This window comes from Notothenia rossii (genome assembly GCF_949606895.1).
Source record: "Notothenia rossii genome assembly, chromosome: 8".
In the NCBI taxonomy this organism is placed as follows: Eukaryota; Metazoa; Chordata; class Actinopteri; order Perciformes; family Nototheniidae; genus Notothenia; species Notothenia rossii.
The window spans coordinates 72,284,019-72,310,715 of NC_136906.1; the positions used below are offsets into that span (position 1 = coordinate 72,284,019).

General features: G+C 43.2%; 1 protein-coding gene across 9 annotated transcripts in view; it reads right to left on the reverse strand.

The window, feature by feature from the left end:
- gphnb (gephyrin b) overlaps positions 1-26,697 on the reverse strand; it is an 82,233-nt gene that overhangs the window by 44,093 nt on the left and 11,443 nt on the right. For all 9 annotated transcript variants that reach the window (XM_079647068.1, XM_079647073.1, XM_079647071.1 and 6 more), the window contains exons 2-6: positions 13,882-13,960; positions 6,394-6,451; positions 6,222-6,314; positions 2,752-2,846; positions 1,582-1,648 (exon numbers count right to left, since the gene is read on the reverse strand). In XM_079647068.1, the coding sequence (XP_079503194.1) occupies positions 1,582-1,648; positions 2,752-2,846; positions 6,222-6,314; positions 6,394-6,451; positions 13,882-13,960 (392 nt within the window). The remainder of the gene's footprint in view (positions 1-1,581; positions 1,649-2,751; positions 2,847-6,221; positions 6,315-6,393; positions 6,452-13,881; positions 13,961-26,697) is intronic.

Here is a 26,697-nt window from a genome sequence, read left to right on the forward strand (position 1 = left end):
GAAGCCATAAGAAGCCCAGCGGACCCTCTGACATGCAGTGAGGCCGGCTGGCTCAGCTGGACTTCACCGTTAGCTTTATGACAGGAGATCATCGTAATAAAAGCCTGCAATGGGAGGCTTGTGCCGTTAACTTTAACTGGGGGTTGATGAGGGAGACACTAATATGGCAGCAGATGGGGGAGAGGTGGCGTAATTGATTAAAATAAATACTAAAATCGATCACGAGAAGCGAGCGCATAACGAGACAGAGACAGATGTGTAGGTCAGCGCGGCAGAGGGGGAGACAGATGGAGGGGACACGGAGACAGCAGTGGGTGGACGTGGACACACACACACACACACACACACACACACACACACACACACACACACACACACACACACACACACACACACACACACACACACACACACACACACACACACACACACACACACACACACACACACACACACACACAGGAAAACAAACCCACAAATGCACTCTGCATCTATAGCTTTGTAAAGAAATACATCACAGAGATGTACCATGAAACAACAAAGGCAAAGAGCACACACACAGATCTATGCTGCTTGTGCATACATTGATTTATCACACGCGGAGTCACACACCTTCAAATCCATACACACATTCTGTACACACGCTGCTTACAAATACCAAAACCTATAATGACTGCATGTGGATTTAGTTACAGGCTAACGCAAAGTTCATTGTCATAGTGCTAAGCTAACGACAGCAGAGACACTGGTTGCTATGTATCCCTCAATGTTTTACTTTATTTACCTTGAAAAGAGTATTTTGTAACGAGAGGTCAACCAAAATGTAGCAGTTTAACTGAGTGTACTTTAAATACAAAATGTGTGATCCCTGCTAGACAATGTGAGATCATGTGTTTTGGACCTCTCGTGGCTGCAGTGAACAACAACTGCTTCGATAGCTAAATTGATTTCCAGCTATCAGCTTAGCTTAAAAATAACCCTTAGCTACACCTGTTGCAGGCCACATGTTGGCTTTTGTTGTGGATCAAAAACTCACATCGATATACAACTTCGGTCATATTTTGAACCGGAGAATCAGCATACACCTTTCATCCTGGATGTGTTATTATGGAATAAGGCAAGAGACGATTTGAGATGATTATTCATGTTTTTGTTATCTGAGCCTCCATCTTGACTGCGAGGGAGCCAAGAGGGACAGTTGAGTGAGATTCAACTCTTCTTAATTTGGCACGGGAAAAGGAGACATACCTGGCAGAGCTCTGTCCTCTACTGAGTGCCCTTTCCCAGTTGGAAATTGTCCCAAAAGGAGAGTTTTATGGTCACGTTCTATATGGACTGCATTTGGCCCGTATCCAGATCGATCTTCCTCTCATTCACTCAGTGATGGCCTCACCTTCAGGTAGTTAGTGACTCAAGGACACTCTAACATGGGGCCACAAACTGGGGACCCCATTAACTCCCCAACTTAAATGGGTATTCATATTCATCAAGAAATCAAGCACAGCAACTGATCTTTCCGCCTTAATACCGCTAACCCTGGATAAAAGTGATATCGTTCCGTCTCTTCGCAGCGTTTCCTACCTGGGAGCCTTTCTTGCTTCCTGGTAAGTTAATGATGAGCGTCTTCCCTCGGATACCACACACAGGTCTGCAACGCACAAACACAGGGGAACGTTTTTTTACTAATACAGAGGAAGAAAAGTGTCACAGCTCTGCTTGATTATGGTGATATATGCCTCTCCTTCCACCCTAAAGCCTCCATTCAGTGTATCACAGTGTTCTGCACTTTATCACAGGTGATAAATTAACTCTCTCTCCGTTTTGTCTTACATGAAAAGATGGAGGGAGTCACACTGTACATTATGACTCTATACTTTAAGGCTCTAATGGAATAACTGCCAGTAGTAAAACAGTCATTCGCCATGAGCAGAGTTGCAGAAACTCCAGATCTTCATCAAATGCAGATCTAACCATCCCTCTGAGGCGCACTGCCTTTGGACAATCAGCATTTTTGTTTACGGCCATCAAGCACTGGAATACTCTTCCAGTTGAACTTAAAACCTGTACTGATTTTAACTCGTTTTCCCATGGTGCAAAAACAATGATATTAAGCAACCAGTCATGCCAACATTAATTACACTGTAATCTGAGTTTTTAATTTTTAATTTATTTATTTTTAATTAATTTTTTTATTTGGACTGTATTGTCATATCTTAGATATTTTATTTTTATTTAAGTGTATTTGAAGTGTACTAAGTATTATGTTCGTAACCTGTATTTAAATCAGGCTTTGTAATTATTTGAGTGACCGAGATCATGTAAGTGTACTATGTATTAATTTATTGAGCAGTACTTAAATCCGGTTTTAAAATTGTTTGACTGATAGAGATCATGCAATGTTATTATTTGTATTGATTGTTATGAACCTGCCTGAGGACCACAGATGGAAGTGAGCTATTAGCTATAATCTGGCATATTGCATCTCTTCTCTTTGCTGAGATTAATGTTTTTGTATTCATGGTCCTTCGATAAATAAATATTTAAAAAAAGAAAAAAAAGAATGTCAGGTCCAAGGACATTAGCATGTACCATGTGTCATATTTGAGTCTCTGCTTGTACAGTACATGTTTCACCTTTTGCACCATGTCTCTCTTCATTAATACAATCTGGATCTCAATGAGGCTGCCTCTTCACATCAGGGATTAAGAAATAAGTAAATTATAAATAAAAGTATGTGAGAGTGTGTCTGACCTGGAAAGCATGCCTAGTGGTGTGACGTTGAGGGATCCCATCAGCATGGCCAGAGACATCCCTGGAGCCTCGCGCTCTATCACCTCCTTCGTGGCCTGGAGAGAGGAGAGATGAAGAGGAGAGATAATAGTCTAACTGAACATGTGTCCATCATGAGTATTTATAAAACAATTGATTCGATTGCCTTCTGTTGAGGTTAGTGTCATTCTTTATACAATAACATGCTACCTGTGGCATAACTCAGTGTAATAAAACTACTTTTTAGTCAGTGGGACTTTGATGAACAGGCGCTGCTTCAATTGTAAACGTGCAATTAAATGAACGTTATAGAAGTAGACTTTGGATATGGAGCAGATGGGATCACATGAACAATTGAAATTGGGTGTGATTTGCCATTTTTAAATTAAGTTTAGGCTTTGAAGTCTTTCCATTTATAATAAAATAGAAAGATTTTCAGAGACTGAAATGGAAAAAGTGTGAGAACATCCCTATTCCTCATACTCATATACTGTAAACACAATGTAAAAACAAGATATTGATCTTTTTCTAGAACCTAGAGGGTCCAGCAGCAAGAGTGACAAGTATTGAATCTCTCTGTTGTGTGTTCATGTTGTATAATGAAAAAATACATTTAACATTTTAGGCAAAAAAGATGAATTGAAATAAATGAGACACAGATTTCTTTAAGGACCCAGATATTGATTTCTCCTTGCATTTTGACTGATTGGTCTTTTGATCACACGCCTACAGAACATTTGTTGATATCACTGTTACACCGGCCTCCTCGATGCCTGTCTTGACTCGAAACATCTGGACTGCCCTTCACATATTGATTTACAATCCATCTCTCAATTGTCAGAAAGCTGAAAAATCCTTATCTGAGCTGCCTCCTTCCCGTGTACATCCCTTTTAGCGAACATGATTGATTCAATCTTTGAAATCTAAACAGGAATAGGTCTTTTTCTCGGTCAGTCTGTATCCAACAGTTTGATCTGAGAGGAAACATTTGATGTGGTGGTTTTGCCAATGTATTCGTCTTTGCAGATTTGTGCAACAGATGCATTTCTTAGTGTTTATCCAATGGTGGGACTGCAGTTGATGCGGCGTGTTCTTGACAGATAGATGGCGGAGCAGATAGTGCCTTCTTCTCCAGCTGTGTGTGTTGGGTGCCCTTGAGTTGAGTGACACTTCAAACGCACCATTAGTGAGGGGAGAGGGGAGAGAAAAGACTTCAAAGAGATGAGGAGCCACTGATGAGCATCGTGGGCTTGGACTCGGGAGAGGAGGGAGATGGGAGGGAGGGGGGAGACATGAGGAGAAGGAAAAGAGTGTGGGAGGGACAGAGGTGAGTTGAGATGGAAACAGGAGGAAAGGAGATGGAGAGGGAGGGGTGAGGCCGGATTTAGACCTCATCACACAATGTCACTGATTGGGAGAAGAGGGAGATGGGTTTGATTCAACAGGCGTGAGAATGTATGTGTTGTAGGGAAGAAACAGGTCTTATATGTGTGATGAGGGGAAAGCAATGGGAGGAGTGTATCTTAATGTGGGATTTCATGAGGTGTAGTTATATTTTCAGACTAATTTCTTTCGTGGAGGACACATTTTTTTCTACTACTATATAAAATATATATGTAATATTATCAGCGTCAAACATTAGTGTTAGGATTAAGCAATTACTTGTTAATAATACTAAAGTTGATGGTATAGCAGAAGAACAACAGGCAATCTATTAAGTAGATTAAAGGAACCTCAGCTATATTTGAGTCCCTGCAAAGAGCGTAAAAACTTTAAAATGCACCTCATCTGAAACCATGTATTCCTGCTTTGTATGTCATAATATCCCAGCTGAAGTTGTGCAAAAATTATGACGAAAAAAACAGGTTATTTTGGGAAATTCCAAGTTGTAAAAACACTCAATATTTAATTCTTATATTCCTTCGGGCCGACCAAGAAAAAGATATATTGGTTTCAAAGATTACATCAATCTTGATTGCTGCTGTAGAAAGGGAGGACGCAGGTCAGATAAGGACTTTCAGACAGCGGCTTTAGTCAATTACAGTAAAATACTGCATCATGTAGTACTTAGTGTGACAGCAAAACATGGCAGTTGAAGTAAAAAGTTACATGTTTATTTCAGAGAGGATACCAAAGGCTTTTTGATTAGAATAAAGATATGACATGTAATCTGTAACTTCTGTCCTGCTTCTGGCTAAAACACAATACAGTCATGTGTGTCGTGTGCAGCCTTTAACACACAGAGACAGACGGAGAGATATCGCTGTTTCCAGCATTCAGGGTTGAATCAGATAGCAGGTTTTTTATCAGAGAATACAGTGTGTACGTGTCCTTCCCCTTCCAGGAAGGTTGCTGTCTGCCATGATTGATGAGGACCAATGATACTGCTGAGAACCACAGCTCAGCCCCTGCCAGATTGCTTGTGTGTGTGTGTGTGTGTGTGTGAGTGAGGTTGTCTGAGTACATGTAAGAGAGAGGTATAGCAGTGCTAATCCAAACAAGGTAAGGAATAGATAAGAAACAGAAAGACTAAACGTTGAGGCTTGCATGTGTACACAGAAGTAAACTGGCTTCCCAATAGAGATAAACAACAAGTGTGTTTGTATTAAAAACTTTACACACTTTTAAACTTTCAATTTTACGTTGTTGTAAATGAAATAACATAACCAGCAATAACAAGGGGAAAGAAAGCATCATGAAGCCTGCAATGACAATGTATTTGTTTTGGCATAATTTAAATTAAAATAGTTTATGTTAATTTCCAAAAAGTTGTTCATATATTTTAACTGATGGCATATAAACTATATACAGCATGCATGTTGTGTAGAGCAGTGTACACGCCTTTACAATCTAAAGTAGTAAATCAGATTTTAGTATGAAAAACAAATTTGTGCACCATTTGGAAACATGTCAATACAAATATATATTTATTATACTATCCCACTGCCACCTGCCTCCCATTATCTCTGAATTGCTTGCTACATGATCCCATATCTTTGTCATAAAACAATGAATCAATAATGATCTAACTTCTGCCTCTTTATTTCCCATGTGACTGTGGGGCTAATTACACTTTGTGTTAATCAGAGCTGCAACACAATCAGCAACAATGTGTAATCAGCAAAAAACGGTCCGAGTTCCTCTGAATGAAGCACGGGCAGCAACAAGAGAAACCTACCTTCCTCTAGGACACATATATGCTAACCTCATACTTGTGTTGTAGTTGTGTAACACTACGTTCCTTCTTGTGACCTCATATCAAACCAGTGTCACTATTTAACCGCAAGCTGAGCTCGGTGATTCTTATGTAACATGTGCCTGGGTTTGTTTTAATACTACTCTCAAGCTTTTTCTTATACAGTTTGCAACAACGAATGAAATACAAACATTCTTTTAGATTGAACATTGAACACATTTCAAACCAAAACACAGAGAAATCTACATTAACCCACCTCTGGTGTGACGTCTCTCGGGGCAAAGCCAGTGCCTCCGGTGGTAAGGATGAGGTTAAGTTCCTTTTCATCGCACCAATCCACCAGAGTCTCCTGCTCACACACACACACAAGAGTAATTAATATTTTGAACAAATCAACCTTAGAATAAAAAGACAGAAATATGACATACCTTGATTTCGTCGATCTCATCTGGCACTATCTTGTAGGCCGTGATCATACCCCCCAACCTGAGAAAGGAAGAAAGCCGTGTGTTTCAGTCATGATACTTAACAGACATCAGAAACACAATCCACTTTAATTTTGCAACCTTTCTACAGGAAGGTCAAAAGGGTCAGCTAAGGACCTTTGGAAAACACCCCTCTACTTAAACCTAGACATGAACTCTGAAGCTTTTAAATGTGAGGTTTCTCTAACAGAGACAACGTGTGTTCTCCACTGCCTGGTCTGACAGCAAACAAGACTTTAAAGTAACCTTACATCCCTCAATCCAGACTGCATTGGCCTGTGAAGACACTGATGGAGAGGAAAGAGAACAGACGACAGAGATGTAAAAGATTCAGGAAGAGTATGAGAGAAAAGACAGTCGAGTGAGCCAGGAAAAAGAGAGAAACGTAGGAATGTAACAGGAAGTATGGAGGAGAGAGAGGATGCCCTTGAACATCTTCTACTGAAAGGCTTTTCCACAGGACGGCCCACAGAAGAGGGAGCTCTGACAAGGACAGAGCTGCTGTTAAACTGCAACCCACGGCGACCTCCTGTGGCCACACCGGGTATGACACCCAAAAAAAGAACAACCCCAGGCTCAAGGTGAAGGCTCTGCACAGACACCCCTTATGTAACACTTTTCCTTTTTTTTAAGGAGCGCTATTTTTGGGAGCCTACTGCATCATGTATCCCCTCCGCGTCAGCCACTTAAACGCCATGATACCCAGCCTCAGACAAATACCCATGAACGCTAATGCATCCACTTCTTTTTCTGCCTTTCAGACGCTATTATCCACACGGAAAGTCTCGCTCTTCAAATACCGAGTTACAAAGAGCAAAAATGCTGCACCCTGGGAAACATCATTCAACAAATCCATCGGCTCTGAGTGCTCGGTTTTCAAACTGTGCAGCGGAGCAGCAAGAGAGACACGCTATGAACGAGGCAACACCAAAATACTGCAGCAAGAAGCATGCATGGAGACCAAGCATGAAACTCAGAGGGAATCTGCCTGCTTCTGACAAAAGAGGCAGAGAAGGATCATTAAAGAAGTTATTTGTTCATGATACGCTGCACATGCAAGGCTACTTCCACTAACTTGTGCACCCACACACTCCCCTGCTGACATTCCTGTGATGGCACGAGTGATTTACTTCTCTTGATGTGCTCTGGAGTGGGGGGGATTTGGCATCTCTGTATGTGTCTGAGTGTGTGTGATTGTGTTCATGCATGTGCATTCGTCCGTTTATGTGTTTGTGTGTGTCTGTGTTACACCTCGGGAGAGTAAAGGAGCTGTCAGGACAAATCACCTCTCTCCCTCTCCTGGGGTTTTTATGCCTCTCTGTTTCAGCCCAAATGAAAATATGCTCAACACAAATAACTAGGGTTCCTTCCCACCGTTTCCTAGGCAACCCCTCCTGCCTGAAGCCTGGAGTTGCTGTGTTGATCGTGAGCGTGTGAGAGTTTGTGTGTGCCGGTGAATGTCAGTTTTTTTGTGTGGCTTTTGTCACTATCGGGGATGCCATTTCTGTGCGAAGGCAGCAATATGTCGCTGACTGGACGTTTTTTTGTGTGTTGATTGGGCAGGACATATTTTTGAGGCATAATGTGATTTGTGTGTTCATGTCAATAAACACACATGTGTTCGCAGACACATCATGCGTTATTCAGTGCATAACATCTGCAGTATTGATGCACGTGAGAGTGTACAGTAAGCTTGTGGATATTTTTGAACATGTTGACATACAGTAGCCTATATATGTAATTGTAGAATTGCTGTGAGTGGAATATATGCACACATTTTGAGTTATGGATGTATCTTTTAGTGTATGTATATGTGTAGGTTAGAACAACAATGGCAATACGTTGTCTTTAACTTTACTGTTTAATCCTTGACATTGTCATTAAATATGTATTTGCAGTGTTGATCTGTTTTACATTTAGATATGTCAAAAATATCAAATTAGATGTGTTTATATAATATGCATGTAACATATGCCTCATTGTATGTGTCTCACATGTGGAAGCATACAGTGTGTGACGTCCCGCTGCAGCCAAGGACCTTTGTTGCACGTCATCATCTGGATGTACATGATTATGCAAACATATTATGTGTATATCTGTGCATATATGGGTACATGCAGGCATACAGTACATGGAAAGTGTGTGCAGGTGTAGATGTAAATAGAGCTGCAAAGACAAATAGAGAAAAATTAGACAATCGACAGAAAATAATAAGCAACTATTACGAGATAATGGATTAATCCTTTATGTCATTATTCATGTGAAAATTTTTAAAGCCTATCAAATTAGGAGGCTTCCTGTTTTAAAACACATTAAACAGAGTATATTAAGTGTTTACATTGACAAAACAAGACATTTGAAGACATCCCTTTGAACTTTTAATATATTTAGGTAGATATTTTTCACAATTTTCTGACATTTTATAAACCAAGGGATTCATTACAAATATAATCTGCAGATTAATCAATAATAATAACAATTCTATTTGCACCCTGGGAGTATACCGCATAGCAGAGACACGTGATTTGAGTACGTCCCCTTGAACTTTCATGTGAATATTTTTGCATGTGCAGTCATGTGTGTTTTAGCATGACAGGGTCCTTTCCAAATAGAGTGCTCGGCTGTATTCTGGTTGGTGTGCTCTAAAATGAGGGGGAGGGGGGGGGCAGGAACATTTGAATCTCTAACACCCATCTTTGTCCCTTTGTAAGACGGAGGGTTACGACACGACAAGCTCTTCGTCAAACTGCAGGCCGGAGGAGTTCAGCCTGGAATAAAGGCTGTTACTCGAGGTGTGGACAAACCCTGATGTGAACAGAGGAAGGAATGGGGAAGGGAGATGGGAGATGGGAGATGGGGGGGGGCATAGCAGTCGTTTTGGCCTGAAAGCCCGGACGCCTCGGCCAACTCTTTCTATGAATAAAAGCGTAGCAGAGAAAGGAAGATAAGGAGAGAAAAGGGTGAGAAACAGGAGGGATCGACTGTCAGGGGCACACTTAACAAGAGAGGGGGAAAGTATGTGTGCATGTGAGCCAGCTGCAAATCTCTGTGGTTGTGGGACACTTCCAAGAGAAGACCCATCTGCCAGGGTGATTTCATTAATAATACAAGCTCTTTGTACAGGGCACTCAATCTCACTCTCTCTTTCTTTCTCTTGCTTCCTTACACACTCTCCGCCCAGGGAGGAGAGCAGAGGCTCGGCCATCTCAACACTCCCCCGTAGTGGCAAGGAGTCGAGCCCATTACAGCCGAGTTGTTGGTTCGTCCATATGTGGGAAAGCTCTCAAGGGGTCACCTCTCAACATGTTAGCTGATAGAGGGAAGGATGGAGGGATGGAGGAGGAGGAGGAGCGGAGTAGCCCACCTCTTCAAACCCCCACCGTGATGAGAGCTCTGAGTGCTCAGCGAGGGGTTCCACTCTCATGGTTCCACTCACAGCCACACACACACACACACACACACACACACACACACACACACACACACACACACACACACACACACACACACACACACACACACACACACACACACACACACACACACACACACACACACACTTTAAAATATTCTGCAGACCACTCCAACCCCACAAGCGTTGTATTTATTTACAGAATAAATGTCACCCTGGTTCAGATCTGCGATGGCTGACAGTGCCTCTCCCATTTCACTTTCTTTCTCTTTACCATCCCGGCCCTGCCACACATCAACCCGGCTGTATATATTTAAACAGCAAAGTTAACATCTGTGGCAAAACAAGCACTGCTCATATGTGTGTTTCAATAACCTGCAATGCAAACTATACTTTGAGCAGGTCTGCAGGTAGAGCCTCAGGATCATTCAGACTTTACTGGGACACACACTGAGTCACATAGTCAAACAAATGTGTGTGTTATAGGGAAGTCGATACAAGTCAAAGTGTGTTATACTCTTATTGGTGTGGATCTCTGGACGACCTTGTGTCCTAAAAAGTATGTTCTCTACATTGTATTATGTTATGAGAACATTTTTTATTTCTATCGGATGGCAGTTCTTAATTTTTCCTTTAACAATTTAAAGAAAACTAAACAAAAGTGCAACAAAACTACCTGGCCAAGTTAAGTGAAACACCCTGGTTTGGCTTAAAAAGTGTTGGCTTGTTACGTCATTTAAGTTTTGGAATTCAATTAAGAAAATTAATTTCACGACTCTCCTGGGCGAAGTCCACCTCGTGCTCCTTACTAATCCGGTTGAAAAGATTTCCCTTAAAACTCAATTGAATGTAATGAAGAAGATTAGGGCCACGTGTGAATTGTTTGGGAGTATTAAAAAAAGAGTTTTTATATTTAAGTCAGGATTCTGAGAAATGATTCACAATTGTGAGAGAAAATTATATTCTGACTTTAATTTCCGAACTCAAATCATTCACTAAAAAATTCACATATGGTAAGATGTCGAAAAAAACGTGTTTTAGAAGCCCATGCTGCTCTCAGTACAGGTTTGTGTGTGTGTGTGTGTGTGTGTGTGTGTGTGTGTGTGTGTGTGTGTGTGTGTGTGTGTGTCCTGACTGTCTACTGACTGTGAAATTGAGCCTCACTGTCACCCATCTGATTGACTCCTAGCTATTCTTAGCCGTGACAATTTGTAAAATTGACAACATTTGTTACAACACAAGTCGCTGCAGGGCAGAGACAAAGAGTTGGCTCAACAGCCCTGAAAGGGAGGCATGCTCAGCCTCAGACACGCAAACACACACATGACATGATAGAATATATGAATCTAAACGAAAGCACTCGCTCACACTCAAAAGACTCAAATCTCACACCTGTACACACACCCCTGCCTCATCTGTGTGTCCTTGAGCTTTGGGATCATTTGTTTGACCCCCCTCTGCTACTCTCATACATATCATTTTTCTCTCCACCTGACACACCTCTGGATGCTCCTAAATACCAACCTGGGAGACTGATTGATTGCTAAAGCCAATGTGTGTGTGTGTGTGTGTGTGTGTGAGTGTGAGTTTGAGCTGCTGTGATGATAGTTTATGTTACATGTCCTGCTGCCTCTAACTCCCGCCCTTCCTTCCCTCCTTAGTCTCTGTTCCTCGCTCCGTCCCTCTCTCTGTGTCTCTGTCACAGCGGCGTTGGCACATTGAGGGCAGAGCGTTCCGGCTGGTCGACCTGATGGAGCCGCTGACTCGTGGTGTGGCGTGGATTAACATGGCATTGGAGGATCTCAGTCCAGAGCAGCCCGTCTGCATCAGCTCCCATCACCGAAAACACAGCAGAGCAGACTGGAACACTGAGTGCCAGCCTGGATGTCCAATTGAAATGTTAAACAGCACCCTGTGGTACCCAACATCAGCCACCTCTCAGTTAACTGGTACACAGCACCCTGATCCCAAAGTGTCTTCCAGAGACCTTAACTCCAACATCACCAACCATCACTGGAAGTCCATTCATTTCCCATAGAGGAGAACCAGCCACAAAGCATTACATAAACAGACTTTCCAACCAGAAAGCAGGCAAGTGATGATTGATATATGATGATACATGAGCCACGGAAAACATCTGGACTTCTCTATAACTATGAAAGTTAGAGTAAGAGTCCAACCCACTCCTCACACTTTGACTATAGGAGCTCCTAAAGGCGGTATATTATCTTTGTATATTATTATATTGTATATTACTCAATAGGAATTTATCAATGGATTATGTTCATGGCTATGTGTTACTGTCCAAATTGTAAAACTACATGTGTTAAAGTGTCGTATAACTTGAATAAAATCCTCGAAAACAATGATTTCTTAATGTGCAGCTTTAACCAGAACAACAACAACAACAACAACAACAACAACAACAACAACAACAACAACTGTAAAACAGCCTCAAAGAACTCACATACATGATTTAAAGCTTGTTCATGGACATATAAGAACAACCAAACAAACAATACAAAGCCATTTCTAATTGTCCCTATAGTGCAAACTGTACAAATAAGCCTGTGATAAATCTCTAATCACTCTCTGGCGCTCCGTCTAACACACGACATGGCACAAGCCTCCTCACACTGCCTCCTTGTGTCACACAGACTTGACACATGCATTACACATCGACCTGAAAATAAACATACCGTAAGCGTAAAGGACATGACAAGCATGGATTGGACCAGGGTCCCACAGCGCGGGACCTGGAGACACTCCGGCGATATTGACGTGTGATATTGTGACAGAGGAGCTCCAGCAAATCAATGGCTGTATGGGGAATGACTCCAATGTGTACAGAAGCGTGTCTGAGGCCGCATGTCATGGGTCACAGTTTGTAGTCATCAAGCCATGGGCCAGAGCGGCATTTTGAAAGGCTACATGTGATGTGTGCGTTGATATGAAATACTCTTATTGATCAGAGGAGCTGACATTGCTCAAGCTCCAACGATAACTCTTGGTGACATGAAAGCTGGCACTAAACATGAACTCTTTCAGCTGCAGGCTGCTATGGTTGAAATAAACAATAGTCATAAAGTGGATGTTTTTTTTTCCCCGCGCACTAAGCGAGTTCCACAGAGAAGCAGTTTGGTGGGGAAATCCTGTCCTGACCTCAACCGTATTGAATCCCATGTTTGGGATGAAATGGGACTCTGAGCCAGTCCTTTAACATCAGCACCCAACTTCACTAAAGCTCTTGTGGCTCAATGAGAGTAAGTTCCTGAGAAGAGTCTTCCCAAAGTAGTGGAGGCTGTGTTTAGTATATATCAATCCATTATACTCATAGGTGTAATGTCTAAGTGCCTTTAGCGAAAAGCATGCCCTTTTTTCTATTTCATTCAATAAGTGTTTGCTTTGATTTAAATGAAAAAAATTATAAAAATGACATTCATTTTCACTTCTTTGCTTATATGACTGAAGCTAGCAGAAATCACCACCCATTTTTTACACCGTAAACACGCACAATGAGCATAGAGTGAACCTGACAGTGCAGCTGTGCAAAGGTGCAAAAACAAATTCTAATGCATTTCGCTAAAGTAGATTTCTTGTGTGATTATTGTTTTTCCTGTATATTGTACATGCTCTTTTGTCACTGATCACATCCCTGTTAATGACAAAAATGAGTTTCTCTCCATAGGGCGACACACACACACACACACACACACACACACACACACACACACACACACACACACACACACACACACACACACACACACACACACACACACACACACACACACACACACACACACACACACACACACACACACACACACACACACACACACACACACACACACACACACACACACACACACACACACACACACACACACACCCTGTGCATATGTTTTAGTGTGGTGGATTTAAGGATAGGTAAAGGATTTAACTTTGGAGAAAGGAAGGTGTTGCCTGATGTTTTCTGTCCTAAACTCTCTTGATTGAATCGTCACGAAAATACTCACAGGGAGGGATCATGGATGAGATCTTTGAGGTTGACGCCACTGCGGTCCTCTGCGAGGTTCCGAAAACAGCTGTCACTAACTGGATGGACAGAGAGAGAGAGAGAGAGAGAGAGAGAGAGAGAGAGGGAAGAAAATCAATTAGCACACAGTTGATAAGCAATCTAACATGAAACACAAAGCGTTTTAGAGACAGTTGCTATCATTACATCACATGTCATGAAAGTGAGTTCATTAAAGGAAAAGGCATCATGGTATCTGGAAACTGAAGCTTTGTTTCCCTGAGAATCCTTTCCACTCATTTGAGTTCCCCTTTTCAAGAAAAAGAAACACCATTTATTATTTTCTAAGCTGTGTAATGGTTGGCCACGCGTGATTACTTATGGTGGGAGACTGAACTGATCCTCAGAAGTAGAAAATGACGAAACACACCAAAGTTATCTTTCTTTGATCAGATGGTGAAACCTAAAGGAGAAACATCCGAGACACTCCGCTCCAAGCACATGGAAGAATAGTTCTGTGTTGTTTTTTTCCGAATTTCTGTATTCATATTTACACCTGTGACAATAAGCTACATCAGTGTAGTTAGTCGCACCTGTTGATAAAAAAGTCTGGTGTGACCTGGTATATTTTCTCCTCTATCTTTGTATGTTACAAATCAAATATGGCCGCTATGTGAATAAAGAAAACACTGACATCACCTTCACCATGCAGACTTTTTGATCAGTCCCTGTGAAGCCACACCTTCATCATCTCTAACCTCTCCTCGCAAACCCACGGCTTCCCCTCTCCTGCAGAGCAGGTGCGAGCCACATGAGTCATCCCGGTGATCACAGGCGGATAGAGTGACGGATAGTGTGAGACATGGGGAGATGAAAATGGGGGGGGGGGGAATCGCAAAGTGAGAGTAAACAGGAAGAGACGGACGAGGAGGATGAAGAGAGGGACAAGGTGTTTTGTGATCTAACGGGGGCAAACGTGAACGGACACACTCGTGTCTTGAAATAGATGCAAACCGAAGGAGGGAGGAGGGAGGTCGATGGTGGCAGTGGACTTAATCCCAAAAACTTGATAACTTGATAGCTAGTTTTAGGCAAAACTGGAAATGTCATGATTTTAGTCCAATGAAGTGCCATGATCCATGAACGTGAGGAGGGGTGGAGGGAGGGGATGGGAGAGGCAAGAATGGTGTAACAAATGAAAGTGGGATGGCAAAGGGGGGAAGGAAGGAAGCTGGAGGATGGAGCGATGAGATTGAGGGGTGGTGGGGAAGAAAATGGGAGATTGAAAAAGAAATGAAAATAATGAAAGATGGACAGATTTCTTTAAAGGGGGTGGGGGTGATGAGGAGGAAAGCAGTGGTGAGGGGGCAGCGCTGTGGAGATGGAGGTAAACAGAGGGTGCAGGACGTTGCTCTGGGCTCTGGCAAATAAATGGGAGAGTGCTGACATTTGCACACTGAGCCAGCTCAGAAAGAGAGGGAGAAACAAGAGGGACAGAAAGACTGCGGGAGGGAGGGGGGGAGGCGAGATGTAGCAAGAAAAAAGGTTGAGGGAGGAGAGAAAAAGGGGAGCAAGCAGCACATGGAATACACACCACCCTGGCTTTAGAGGGGCACTGCTGCATAAGTGCATGAGTGTGTGTGTGTGTGTGTGTGAAGAGGGAACTTCCTTCAAGACTGCAGTATTTCTTACAGACACACACGCACGCACACACGCGCACACGTGCGCACACACGAACAGACACACACACACACACACACACACACACACACACACACACACACACACACACACACACACACACACACACACAACACACACACACACACACACACACACACACACACACACACACACACACACACACACACACACACACACACACACACACACAGCTCTCCTCAGTCTTTCTCTCCCAGCTACCCCTTGATCTAAAAATAGCCGTTCCACTCTCCTACAAGAGGCAGCAACCATTCTGAACCAATCAACACGCTCTGTCAAAGGCATCGGTACCCACCACCCCTCGATGTGTGTGTGTGCATGTGTGTGTGTGTGTGTGTGTGTGTGTGTGTGTGTGTGTGTGTGTGTGTGTGTGTGTGTGTGTGTGTGTGTGTGTGTGTGTGTGTGTGTGTGTGTGTGTGTCTGTGCGTGCATGTGTGCAACAAGGGGAACTCCTGAGTGAAGGTAATAAAACTGCCCCTCCCTGCACGGGCGAGTAAAAATTGTGTGAAAGTGATCTCTTCCACAAAACAAAAGAAACAGAAAGCAAGAGGGAGAAAAGAGTGGGGACACAAAAAAGGGAGAAAGTGAGTGAGAGTGAAAGAGAGGGAAATCTGACTGCAGTTGAAACAGGCTTCAAAGGAATATTAATGTGATCCTGTGCATGAGCTGAAGACAGGGGAGAGAAGGGGGGAAGAGGAGTGAGAGGGGAGGGGGATAAGGCGTGGAAGAATTGATGACGTTTGTTCCCTCCCACCTCTGAAGCTCCGCCCATGCACCTTTCTCCAGGTAAATCTGCAGCTCAGCGGTGCACTGCATCATCTCCGTGTCCGCGCTAAATCCCGCAATGTGGGAAAACCAGGGACTACATTTTCACAGAAGTTGTCCTCTGCTTTAAACCCTCTAATGATTTGGAGTCAAACTTGATCCCTAAGCAGCCACTCTAACCCAAGCTCATGGTCAAAGTGAAGACGCAATGCAGTGACCCCGTCCCCGCCCCAGAGGACGCTATCCCCCATCGTACATACAGTGCACAGCGAGCTAAAAGGTCAATGCTTCTCCATGGCTGGGTAACCACCAGAAGACTGCAAGAGACCAGGTTGTCAGAGTTGAGGATGGCTCTACACTGGAACATCATACTGCTATTATGGGGTCAGGCGTTTTAAGATGCTCATATGAAGGAAATGAAACTTCCATTCAATCGATTTTCATATCTGACATTCCTGATGTTAAGTGCAACCAAAGACTGCTCTTTAACATGCAGACATTATATGAATTTGTTCTTCCTGGGAGTGTTTTCTATTATTATTTATATATTTTTCCTTTTTTATTAATCAGCTTTAATTTGTAGGTGCTAAATAGAATAGGATTTGGTTTACTGTCAAGCTCCAAAACTTTTTTTTGTCAAACTACTGTTTTCAAGGTCACGAGTCAACTAAAAAGTTCAAACTAAAATGTTCAGCTGGGTAAAAACTATGCTACAAAGTGCATTGATATATAAAACAAAAAGCAAAAATGAAAATAGTGAAAAAAGAAAGAAAGAACCTTTTTTTTTATTTGAAAAAAACAGATTAAATGTGTCGTTATGTCTTAAACCCCACTGTATATATCTATATGGGAATCTTTGTAATTATATAATCTCTCAATTTGATATCTACTGTCTGGTGCCTATGCTTGAATTGACTCCTATCTTCCCATGTTTGCCTCCTCCTATGAGTGTGTGAGTGTTGAAGCCTGATGTCCCCCGGGCTCCAGCAGTGGGAGGAGAGCAGGAGGCCTGTGCTTCAGAAGCATTACACAGGCTAACACTACTCACACATGGGATCCAGGCGTGCACAGCCAAACACTTGCGTTTACTCTCAAAGGGTTAATCGCTAAGCCAAAGCAGAGCAGGAGAGTTCAGCACACAAGGGAACACATCAAGAGACCAAAGAGAGCTGATCATGGAGGGAACATGTCAATAAAGAGCGGCAGCGAACGAGAAAACACAGAGGGAATTATGCTTATGAGGAAAGGAACGGGGAGTGGGAAAAGCATCTATGGCAAAAGTGCTTCGGTAGTGCTGTGTTCATGTCCTGGCTCTTCTGGACGTAAAACAGTGTAGAACCATCTACCACGTCTAAAAAATACAACCATACAGCCAAGTACTGGTTTATAAAAAGTCAGATGTTAATTCACTGTTCTTTCACAACAATAACAAGATCAGACAAAAGGAAGGTCATGTATTGTCCTTATTTACGGTATAGGCTACTTGTGCTTTGTATGTAATGTAAATATTGTACTAGCCTACTTTTCCTGTCCAATGAAAAGTTAACTTTTTAGAGATGGACAGTTTAAACCGGAGTACTCACTTTACCAGTTTGACTCATAGGACATTTATTTTGAGCATAACACTGAACAGACAAAAAATACATTAACAAACCAAACAAATGAGTGAAGGTGGCGGGAGAAACAGGTGGTGTGAGTGCATTAGCATATACTGCTACAGTAAGTAAGCTAGCCGTGAAAAGACAGTGGATCAACTAACTAGTTTTGTAATATAGATAGCTTTGTGAGAAAAACACCTGCTATCGTAAAATAGCTTATAAATAAAGAAATACATGTACTTTACCAATTATTGTAACAGTAAGTGATGTATGTGTGCTAACAGATGTCAATCAAAAGCAAAAGATTAAGCACTTATTTTTTAAGATCATATCATGAGCTGTTTTACCTCCAATCACTGATGCTAGTAGCCCCTCATCTGTGCATTACAGTCGATTGCAGCTATAGCACACTATGCTAGGTGTCTTTCCCTCATAGCCTAGCCCGAGAGAAACTCTAGGTTAGCTAGCAGGCTATGTGCTGTCAGTCTGTTAGCCGCCAGCAGAGAAGATTCATAAAACGGCTTATATGTTCCACTCAATCATTTCCAGGACATAAAGCAGTCAGCACTCATTATCTCCCTGGGATCCCACACTAATGGGGTTTCCCTTATAGCAGGTCACACACACACGCACACGCACACACACACACACACACACACACACACACACACACACACACACACACACACACACACACACACACACACACACACACACACACACACACACACACACACACACACACACACACACACAGACAAAACTGCACAAGACAGACAAAACATGGAGAAGCTAATACACTTCTTTCAGGTACATGAACACCCACACACACACACACACACACACACACACACACACACACACACACACACACACACACACACACACACACACACACACACACACACACACACACACACACACACACACACACACACACACACACACACACACACACACACACACACACACACACACACACACCGCCTTGGACATCTTGCCATGGATCAGCAATTTTACAACATGTGCTACAAATCACAGCGCAAGACAGAGCGCCTAGAGTTGCTTGTGCCAACGTCTGCCTCCAGCCCAATTATGACAGTGTTTATCCATCATTATGGCACTATGCTGTCCTTAAAAGGAAATACAATAATCTAAGGCTGTCTTGTTTTTCTTTTGATATTGTGTGAAGTTCTAGTCAATAATTCAATGTCCAATTTTCATTACCATTTATTACATTAAACTTGCTTTTCCAGTTCAAATGTAATTCGTCCTGACACAAGAGCTCAATCTGTTTTTCCCAAAACATGAATACATGTACAGAAAAATGGGCAAATCCAACAGTGAAGGCCTTCAGCATCTGAACAGCCCACTTGGCATCTGTATTGTTTCCTGTTCTTTATCGGCTGACAGCAGTGCCAATGGCCCTCCAGCCCTGAAGAAGCTACTATGGAGGTCGAACATTGGATTGGGCTGACATCTGCTGGTGGGAGGGACAACACCTCTGCACACCAATAAGCCTCCGCCAAAGTGATATCACTGCATCCTGTCTCCTTTTCTACTGGCTTGTTCTGTGTCAAATGGAAACACTGGGCCCCAGGCCTCGGATTAAATGAGCTTAATGATGAATAGAGGTATGGACCCGCCTCCAGATTGTAATGGGGTGGGGTAGACATGTGACTAGAGGGCTTTCAGTACAACAACCAGAAGAGGAGAGGAGCACTGGTGCACAAATACCAGCATCTTCATTCCATGGCAGGGTACATTTCCAAATTAATAAAGGCTTCACGGTGCTGGGTAAAATATAGTAACAGCAATAACAGCAGATAACCTAATCTAATATAAGCCCACTGTATCTTAGCAACCTTGTTAATTCTGAGAGGAGCAGTGGGGTAAGCAGCAGAAGCACAGCATCCATCATCAAAGACACACCCAGCAGCAACACACACATATACACACAGCAATTACTCACAAACTCTCAAACCCACGACACCACGCACATGCACATGCTATCTTACCATTAGCCACTATCTCAATCACCCTGTGATGCAGATGAATGCATACACATGTGCAGGGCGACACACTCAGGCACATGCACACAGATCCTCAGGCTTACTGTAAGCAGCCGGGAGAATGGAGGGGGTGTGGAGCGGAACAATGGGATCCTAATCGTCGGGCTGCATTTCAAAGCCTCTCCCCTCTACAACACTGTTTCTAGATAAGATTTGAAAATGCTATTTATATCCGCGGGGAAAGGAGCCAACCAGCAGCTTGATTTTCATTTATTTGAAGTCAGATCTAAATTGGGGTGGAGTTACATAATACAAGGAGTGCGACACTCCACCTGCTACTGCCGAGCCAGCCATTGAGGAACACTACGGAGGGAAACGGACCAAGAAACGCACCGGGCCCACGCTAATGCTGCAGCTAATAATTACTCCATCGGCTTAATAACCGTCGCTTACTACACCAAAGGAGCTCGGCTCATCCGTGTGGGTACAGCAGTGGGCCGATCCGCATCTCAAATCCAAAACTACTCCAGCGCATAGCCAGGATGAAATCCGGCAACCATGCTGAGCCAAGGACAAAACATCACAGCACAACATGGCCCAGTCCCCCCACGCACCAGATGTGCAGAGACAGAAAGACAGAGAGGGAAAGACAGCTCTGTTCTTCACAGCTGTGGCCCTGGCTCCCCCCTACCTGCCCCCCCAGAGAGGAGACGGAGCTCCATCCCAGAGTTGGGAGGGACGAGGAGAGGTGGTATAGGATGGACATTTGGTGTTTAGGGAGTGTGAGCAGAACCTAATCCTGACAGGATTAAGAGAGCACTGGATGAGAGGAGGGAGAACAGAGAGATGAGGAGATGGGATCAGCGATGGGAATACTTCGAAAGCAAAAAGGGAGGGCAGGGGAGAGTGCAGGATATAAAAGAGAGTAATAAAATTGGAAGAGGGGGAAATGACTGGTAGGGGGAGGATACAAGGAGATACATGCAGGGGAAGGCATACAAAACATGGAGGGGTGAATGAGATGAAAAAGATGAAGGGAAGATGCCTACACTTGTTCATGTCCGATCAAAAATTCCTTTCTGTTTGCCATCTTTGCAAGATCATAAATGGGAGTGTTCAATTATGGGAAAATGGATGTGTCAGTAAAAGAAAATAGGGAGTGGGTCAAGAAACTCGATGTTTGTGATGTTAAAGTCAGATATCAGGTGCTGTTCAAGAATAGGACAGTTATTGAGTAAATATTAGGGCTGCTCAAAATAGAATTCATTATTTGAAAGTGAACAGAAAGGGGGACGGTTTGAAAAAAGACGGTATCAATAAGACCTCATTTGCAGCTGACATTATCATCTGATCTGTATCTTGATACTGAATCTAGATAACAGTATCTGACATGGGCCATTGCAGTTTTACCAACTATTATTAAGACTTATGTTTATCTCAATTCTGCTCACACTGGGATTGATTAGATTGGTGGAGACTCTACGAAACACAACATCAAGTATTTACTTTAAAGGCCTTTTGGTCCATTCTGTATATGGGAAGTGCATGTGACTAATACCTCATTCACACCAACGGTGTTTCAGGGCCGGTTCGGAGCTGGAGCTTGAAAAGCACCGGGTTTTCCTGTTCACACCGCAGCGGAGCAGCCTCTTAGCTCCGGAATCCGGTTCGTTTCAAGCACCAACAAATTGTCCCGCCAGAGCAAAAGCACCACATACGTCACGCTTACGTCGAGGCGGGGGCAGGGGCAGGGGCAGATCAACTCCTGAACAACAACAAAAAGCCGGCGTTTTATCCAGTTTGTACACAACGATGGAGAAACTTAACAAGCAGCAGAGGTCCACTGAAGAGACCAGCTACCTACTGGGAATCTGGTCTTCTGAAGAGGTACAGAGGAAGCTGGAGCACAATCGGCCATTGTTGTTGTTGTCTGTGTCAGCTGTGAGGGGTTTCCGCTCGGTTTGGCTTTATGAAGCGGGCACGCAAACGGTTACGTCATGACGCAAACGATGACGCAATGACGCAGCACCAGTCGGACACTGGGCAGTGTGAAAAGAGCCGGAGCTAAACCGAAGAACCAGTTCTGAACCTGAAAAGCTCTAGCACAGAGCTTGAACCGGAGTTGCGTTGGTGTGAATGAGGTATTAATGATTAATCAATTAATAGTTTTTCGAAACACTTTCACTACTGATCACCATCACTCATCACCATTGAACCTTTTGACCATTGCTCTTGAGCAAGGCCACCAAGACATGCAGTGTTCCTCTGTCCTATTATCTTTAGTTGAATATCTTTGGGTTTTGGCTTGTTGGTTGGACAAGAAAAGCAATTTGAGATAACGTATGACATTTCTAGGAACTACTTGTGACATATAATAGACTGATGATTAATTGGTTAATAAAGAAACTACTCAACAGATGAATTTATCACAAATTCCATCACTGCTTGCACTTGAAGTTATAAAACTCCAGAGGCCTGCTTCAGAGACCAAACCCCGACACCAGTACACTTAAACAGAAACAAACAATACATACTCACACTATTTTCAGGAAACACACTCTAAGACAATCAACAAAACACCAACAATCAAAGCAGAACATATTATTTTCCCTTTCTCCAGATATTAACTTAACTTCTGTCCATGAGGCAGAGTGTGTCCAAAAACGATGTGTCTGTTTCTCCTGATCGAGCTGAGTCAGCCCACTCTCAGTCACTTCTCACACTCTGCACAGCACTCACCTGAACCCCTCTTTGTAAAAAGTGCGAGACTGGAGCCCTCAACAAAGGCCTCTCGTATTGATGCTTTATTAACATGGCCATAAATATTGAAAGGACACTTACTAATGAAGCCTCAGAAAAAACAACTTCTAGAGACAATTTACAGCGTCAGCGAATATGGCACCCTACCTCCCCCCCCCCTTTCTACTTCACCTTTCTCATTTCCCACGCCTTGACTGGAGTGCCCCTGCAGCTTCAACATAACCCCCAAGACACACACACACACACACACACACACACACACACACACACACACACACACACACACACACACACACACACACACACACACACACACACACACACACACACACACACACACACACACACACACACACACACACACACACACACACACACACACACACACACACACACACACACACACACACACACACACACACACACACACACACACACCCCTAAGCCCCTCCATCTTCCCCTTCTATGTTTTTCTTGTTCAATGAAATCAATGGATTGGAGGGGCTTGACAAATCACCACACCCCTTGTGAATATTAATCATAAATTACAGGCTCGGGGTATAATGAGGCTTGTTTCTAATGACAACAGGCGTGAGGGATGTGTCTGTGGCGCGCTGGCATTATCATATAGCCGGGCAGGAGTGTGCACGTGGGCCCGGCCTGTGTGTGGCTGTGGGAGGGTGAGGTATCACAGCTTTTTTCCCACATGTAGCATGACATTTCAGTGGCAGAAGGCCCACGGCAAGCCAGCTCTCCGTGGCATTTCCAACAGCTGTTTACACACATAGACATAAACCTAATGTGTGTTCTCTGAACACTTGAGTGCATTTGGTGTATGTGCAGTGCAGCCATTCATATGATGCGGTTCACTATGAAAACCATGAGACATCGCATACTACTTTTGGACAAAAAGTAATTCAACAAGCACCCAAAAAGAGACTGACAAAAAACACATCACAATGATCAAAGTGGCATATCTTTGTTCAAAGTATTAGAAAAATAACATTTTAAAATTCAGCAGTATCTTTTTCAGTAGAAAACTACAATTTTAACTAGATTTAGCTTTCAAAATGTGTATGTAAATAAAACTCAAATATCTTCTATAGGCATCTGCAGATGAAAGTTATTATTACAGTAACAACTTTCTTTAGCTACTTGTTTCAACAATGCAGATCCAAATGCTCAACTATTACGAGCAGAAACTTCAAATATTGATACCCATGTATTTGAGGTGAAAGGATCGTTAATCAAGAGAACTATTAACAATCAGTTGGCCATTTTGAAACTACAAAAACACACAATTGACTGTGGGTCGTGGAGTGCCGTAACAGTGATATATCTTCCACCTGAAAACAGTCTTTGGTTGAGGACAGACACTTGCTGGCTGAGAGCATACCAACCATAAAAAGATAACTAACTTTAATTTGCAATAGCTGGTAAAATGTATCTCAATGTTTTGGATAATGCAAAGGAAACCGGGGCGATTTGTAAATGTTGGAACGTATTGAATACTAGTCTTTTGTTTCCAAGAAACCCAACAGTAAGAAAAAGTGTCTCAAAGACACAAACCTCAAAATCGTACAAAGTCAAATCAAAACTGTCTCCATTGCCAGACAACTTAATGGACGATAGTAAGAGAATAATGTGTGTGTGTAATTTGTGTGAACAGACTCTTTCATTTGGCAGGTTTTAAGAATTCTGCAGCTCAGAAAACAACATATGTTGTAGACAACAAGGGTAACATCATTACAAGCTGTCAGAAATACAAATAAATACATGAATTCACACCTAACAGACATATTCTTTCCTTTTTTTTCTTCAACTCAGCTCCGTCTGTGAGTGTTATCTACGGCTGCTCCATTAGTGAGCCAGGTACCATTCTCTTGTTAGAAGCCAAAATGAGCTCGAGAGCAGCTCTATTGATTTCAATAGAAATGTGCTTACACTGGCATCAATATAGCTGCACATTTCTGATACCTCCCGTTAGAAGCTTCCCTCCTCTCCCCTTCTGCCTCCACATCCCTCCGTCTCTCCCCCTTCCCCCCTTCTCCTCCTTCATCCTTCCAAGCTGCTGATGCAGGGAAACCCAGGGCTGCACCAGTACAACCACGGCTAAGCTGCTCATTCCACTTTGAATCCTCAGAGAAGCTGGGTGAATCTGCATGGAAGACACTCGCTCCATTCATTTCACTTTGCTGCATATGACCAAAGATAGATGATTTGGAGAGCAGGCCGGCCCTGAAATGGAGAAGTATTGGCTAACATTAGCAATGGGGCTCTTTATCTGCCGGCTTTAAGAGTTTGCAGAGAAACGTATGTATGTGCTTAGGCCTAATCAGATCAGGTATTGATTGGTCTTCATAGAGGAAGCTTAATGTTCTCTCTGCTTCTCTGTGATCTCTCACTCGAGGGAGGAAGAGAGGGGAGACCAGAGGCAGAGGGAGGGAGAGACGGAGGTCAAGGGTCACGCTGCGCCTGCACTCAGTCTTACAGTGTCAAGGTTGGGCTGGCAGATGGCCATTCAAAATCAATGGAAGGCTTCTGATCAAAGTGAAGGGTCACAGTCATGCTGACCAGGGGAATCGTTTGATGGGCAAAGCGAGTTCACATGCACAACCCCAATTGGGCTGAGCGTGTCTCAAGAGGTGCAGCTGTCAAGGCGATTTCCGGAGCAGGAGACACGAGCATATTGTAAGTGACACATTGTTCACTAAGTGGAAAGTTAATCTAAACTGCATCTCCACAGGGTTCCCATGTGGCGAAGATGGCAGCTCCATCATCGTCTGGTCCACCGGCTGCCCTCCTCATGACCAGCCCCTGCTCCCTGCCCACACATCCCATTTCATGCCAGCCACGCTTCCAAAAAGGCAAGACAAAAGCCCGATCAGCACAGCTGCGGCTTTAGCACATTGTGCCGGCAATCGTCGTGAAATCAGTGGAACAAAGCAAAGTGGAACTCTGCAGCATTAAGCTAAGGGTGCCTCTGTCTGTGGATTCATGAGGAAAATAAAGGTCCTGCCACTGCTCAACACCGGCAGCTCCATCCGATTCCAACTTTGTGTACGAAATATATTATTTGATCAAGTGAAAAAGATGACTGTAGGAACGGACAAGTTGCAGCCACAGGTGGAGGAAGTACTCAAATATTTTAGTTAAAAGTAGCAAGTATAAGCATCAAGATATACTTAAGGTAACACGAATAAAAGTACTCTGCGCAGGACGGCCCATTAAAGAACTATATATCTCATAATTATTGATGCATTAAGGTGGTAATCACACAATAAATAAAAAGGCATTGTGCAGGAAGTGTTGGACTCATAGATATATTTTCGTAACTGCTACGTTCATGAGTGCCATACCAAAAAAACATCAGAGAAGAAATGACCTAAAAAGGTTTATAGTAGGAATCAAGGCGTTCCATTTGATGTTTCATGATGTGATGTTAATGTGTGAGTGGGTGGTTGGTAATACATGTGTGTGTCTGCGTGAACCATTCGACTCTCCTTATTTCCCAGGATGCAGAGTTTAACATGCCCACACACACACACACACACACACACACACACACACACACACACACACACACACACACACACACACACACACACACACACACACACACACACACACACACACACACACACACACACACACACACACACACACACACACACACACACACACACAGAGTGCCCCGGGCCCAGCTGAACTAATGAAGCAGCCTGTAAGCAGCTACCTTCATTACATTCAATCCTCTGGACAGTGTCAGCAATTACATTGCAGCTTCCCACTGTCAGGGCTCACACATGTACACACACATGCACACACACAGACACACACACACTCATACACACACACCCAGTTGGAAACTTGTCCTTCCTCTCAAGGCTAATGCTAGCTGAGGTTGATGAAGGCAGGAGTTCCTGCTCTTCTTTGGTGGTGGGTGTTTGGCTCGGACTC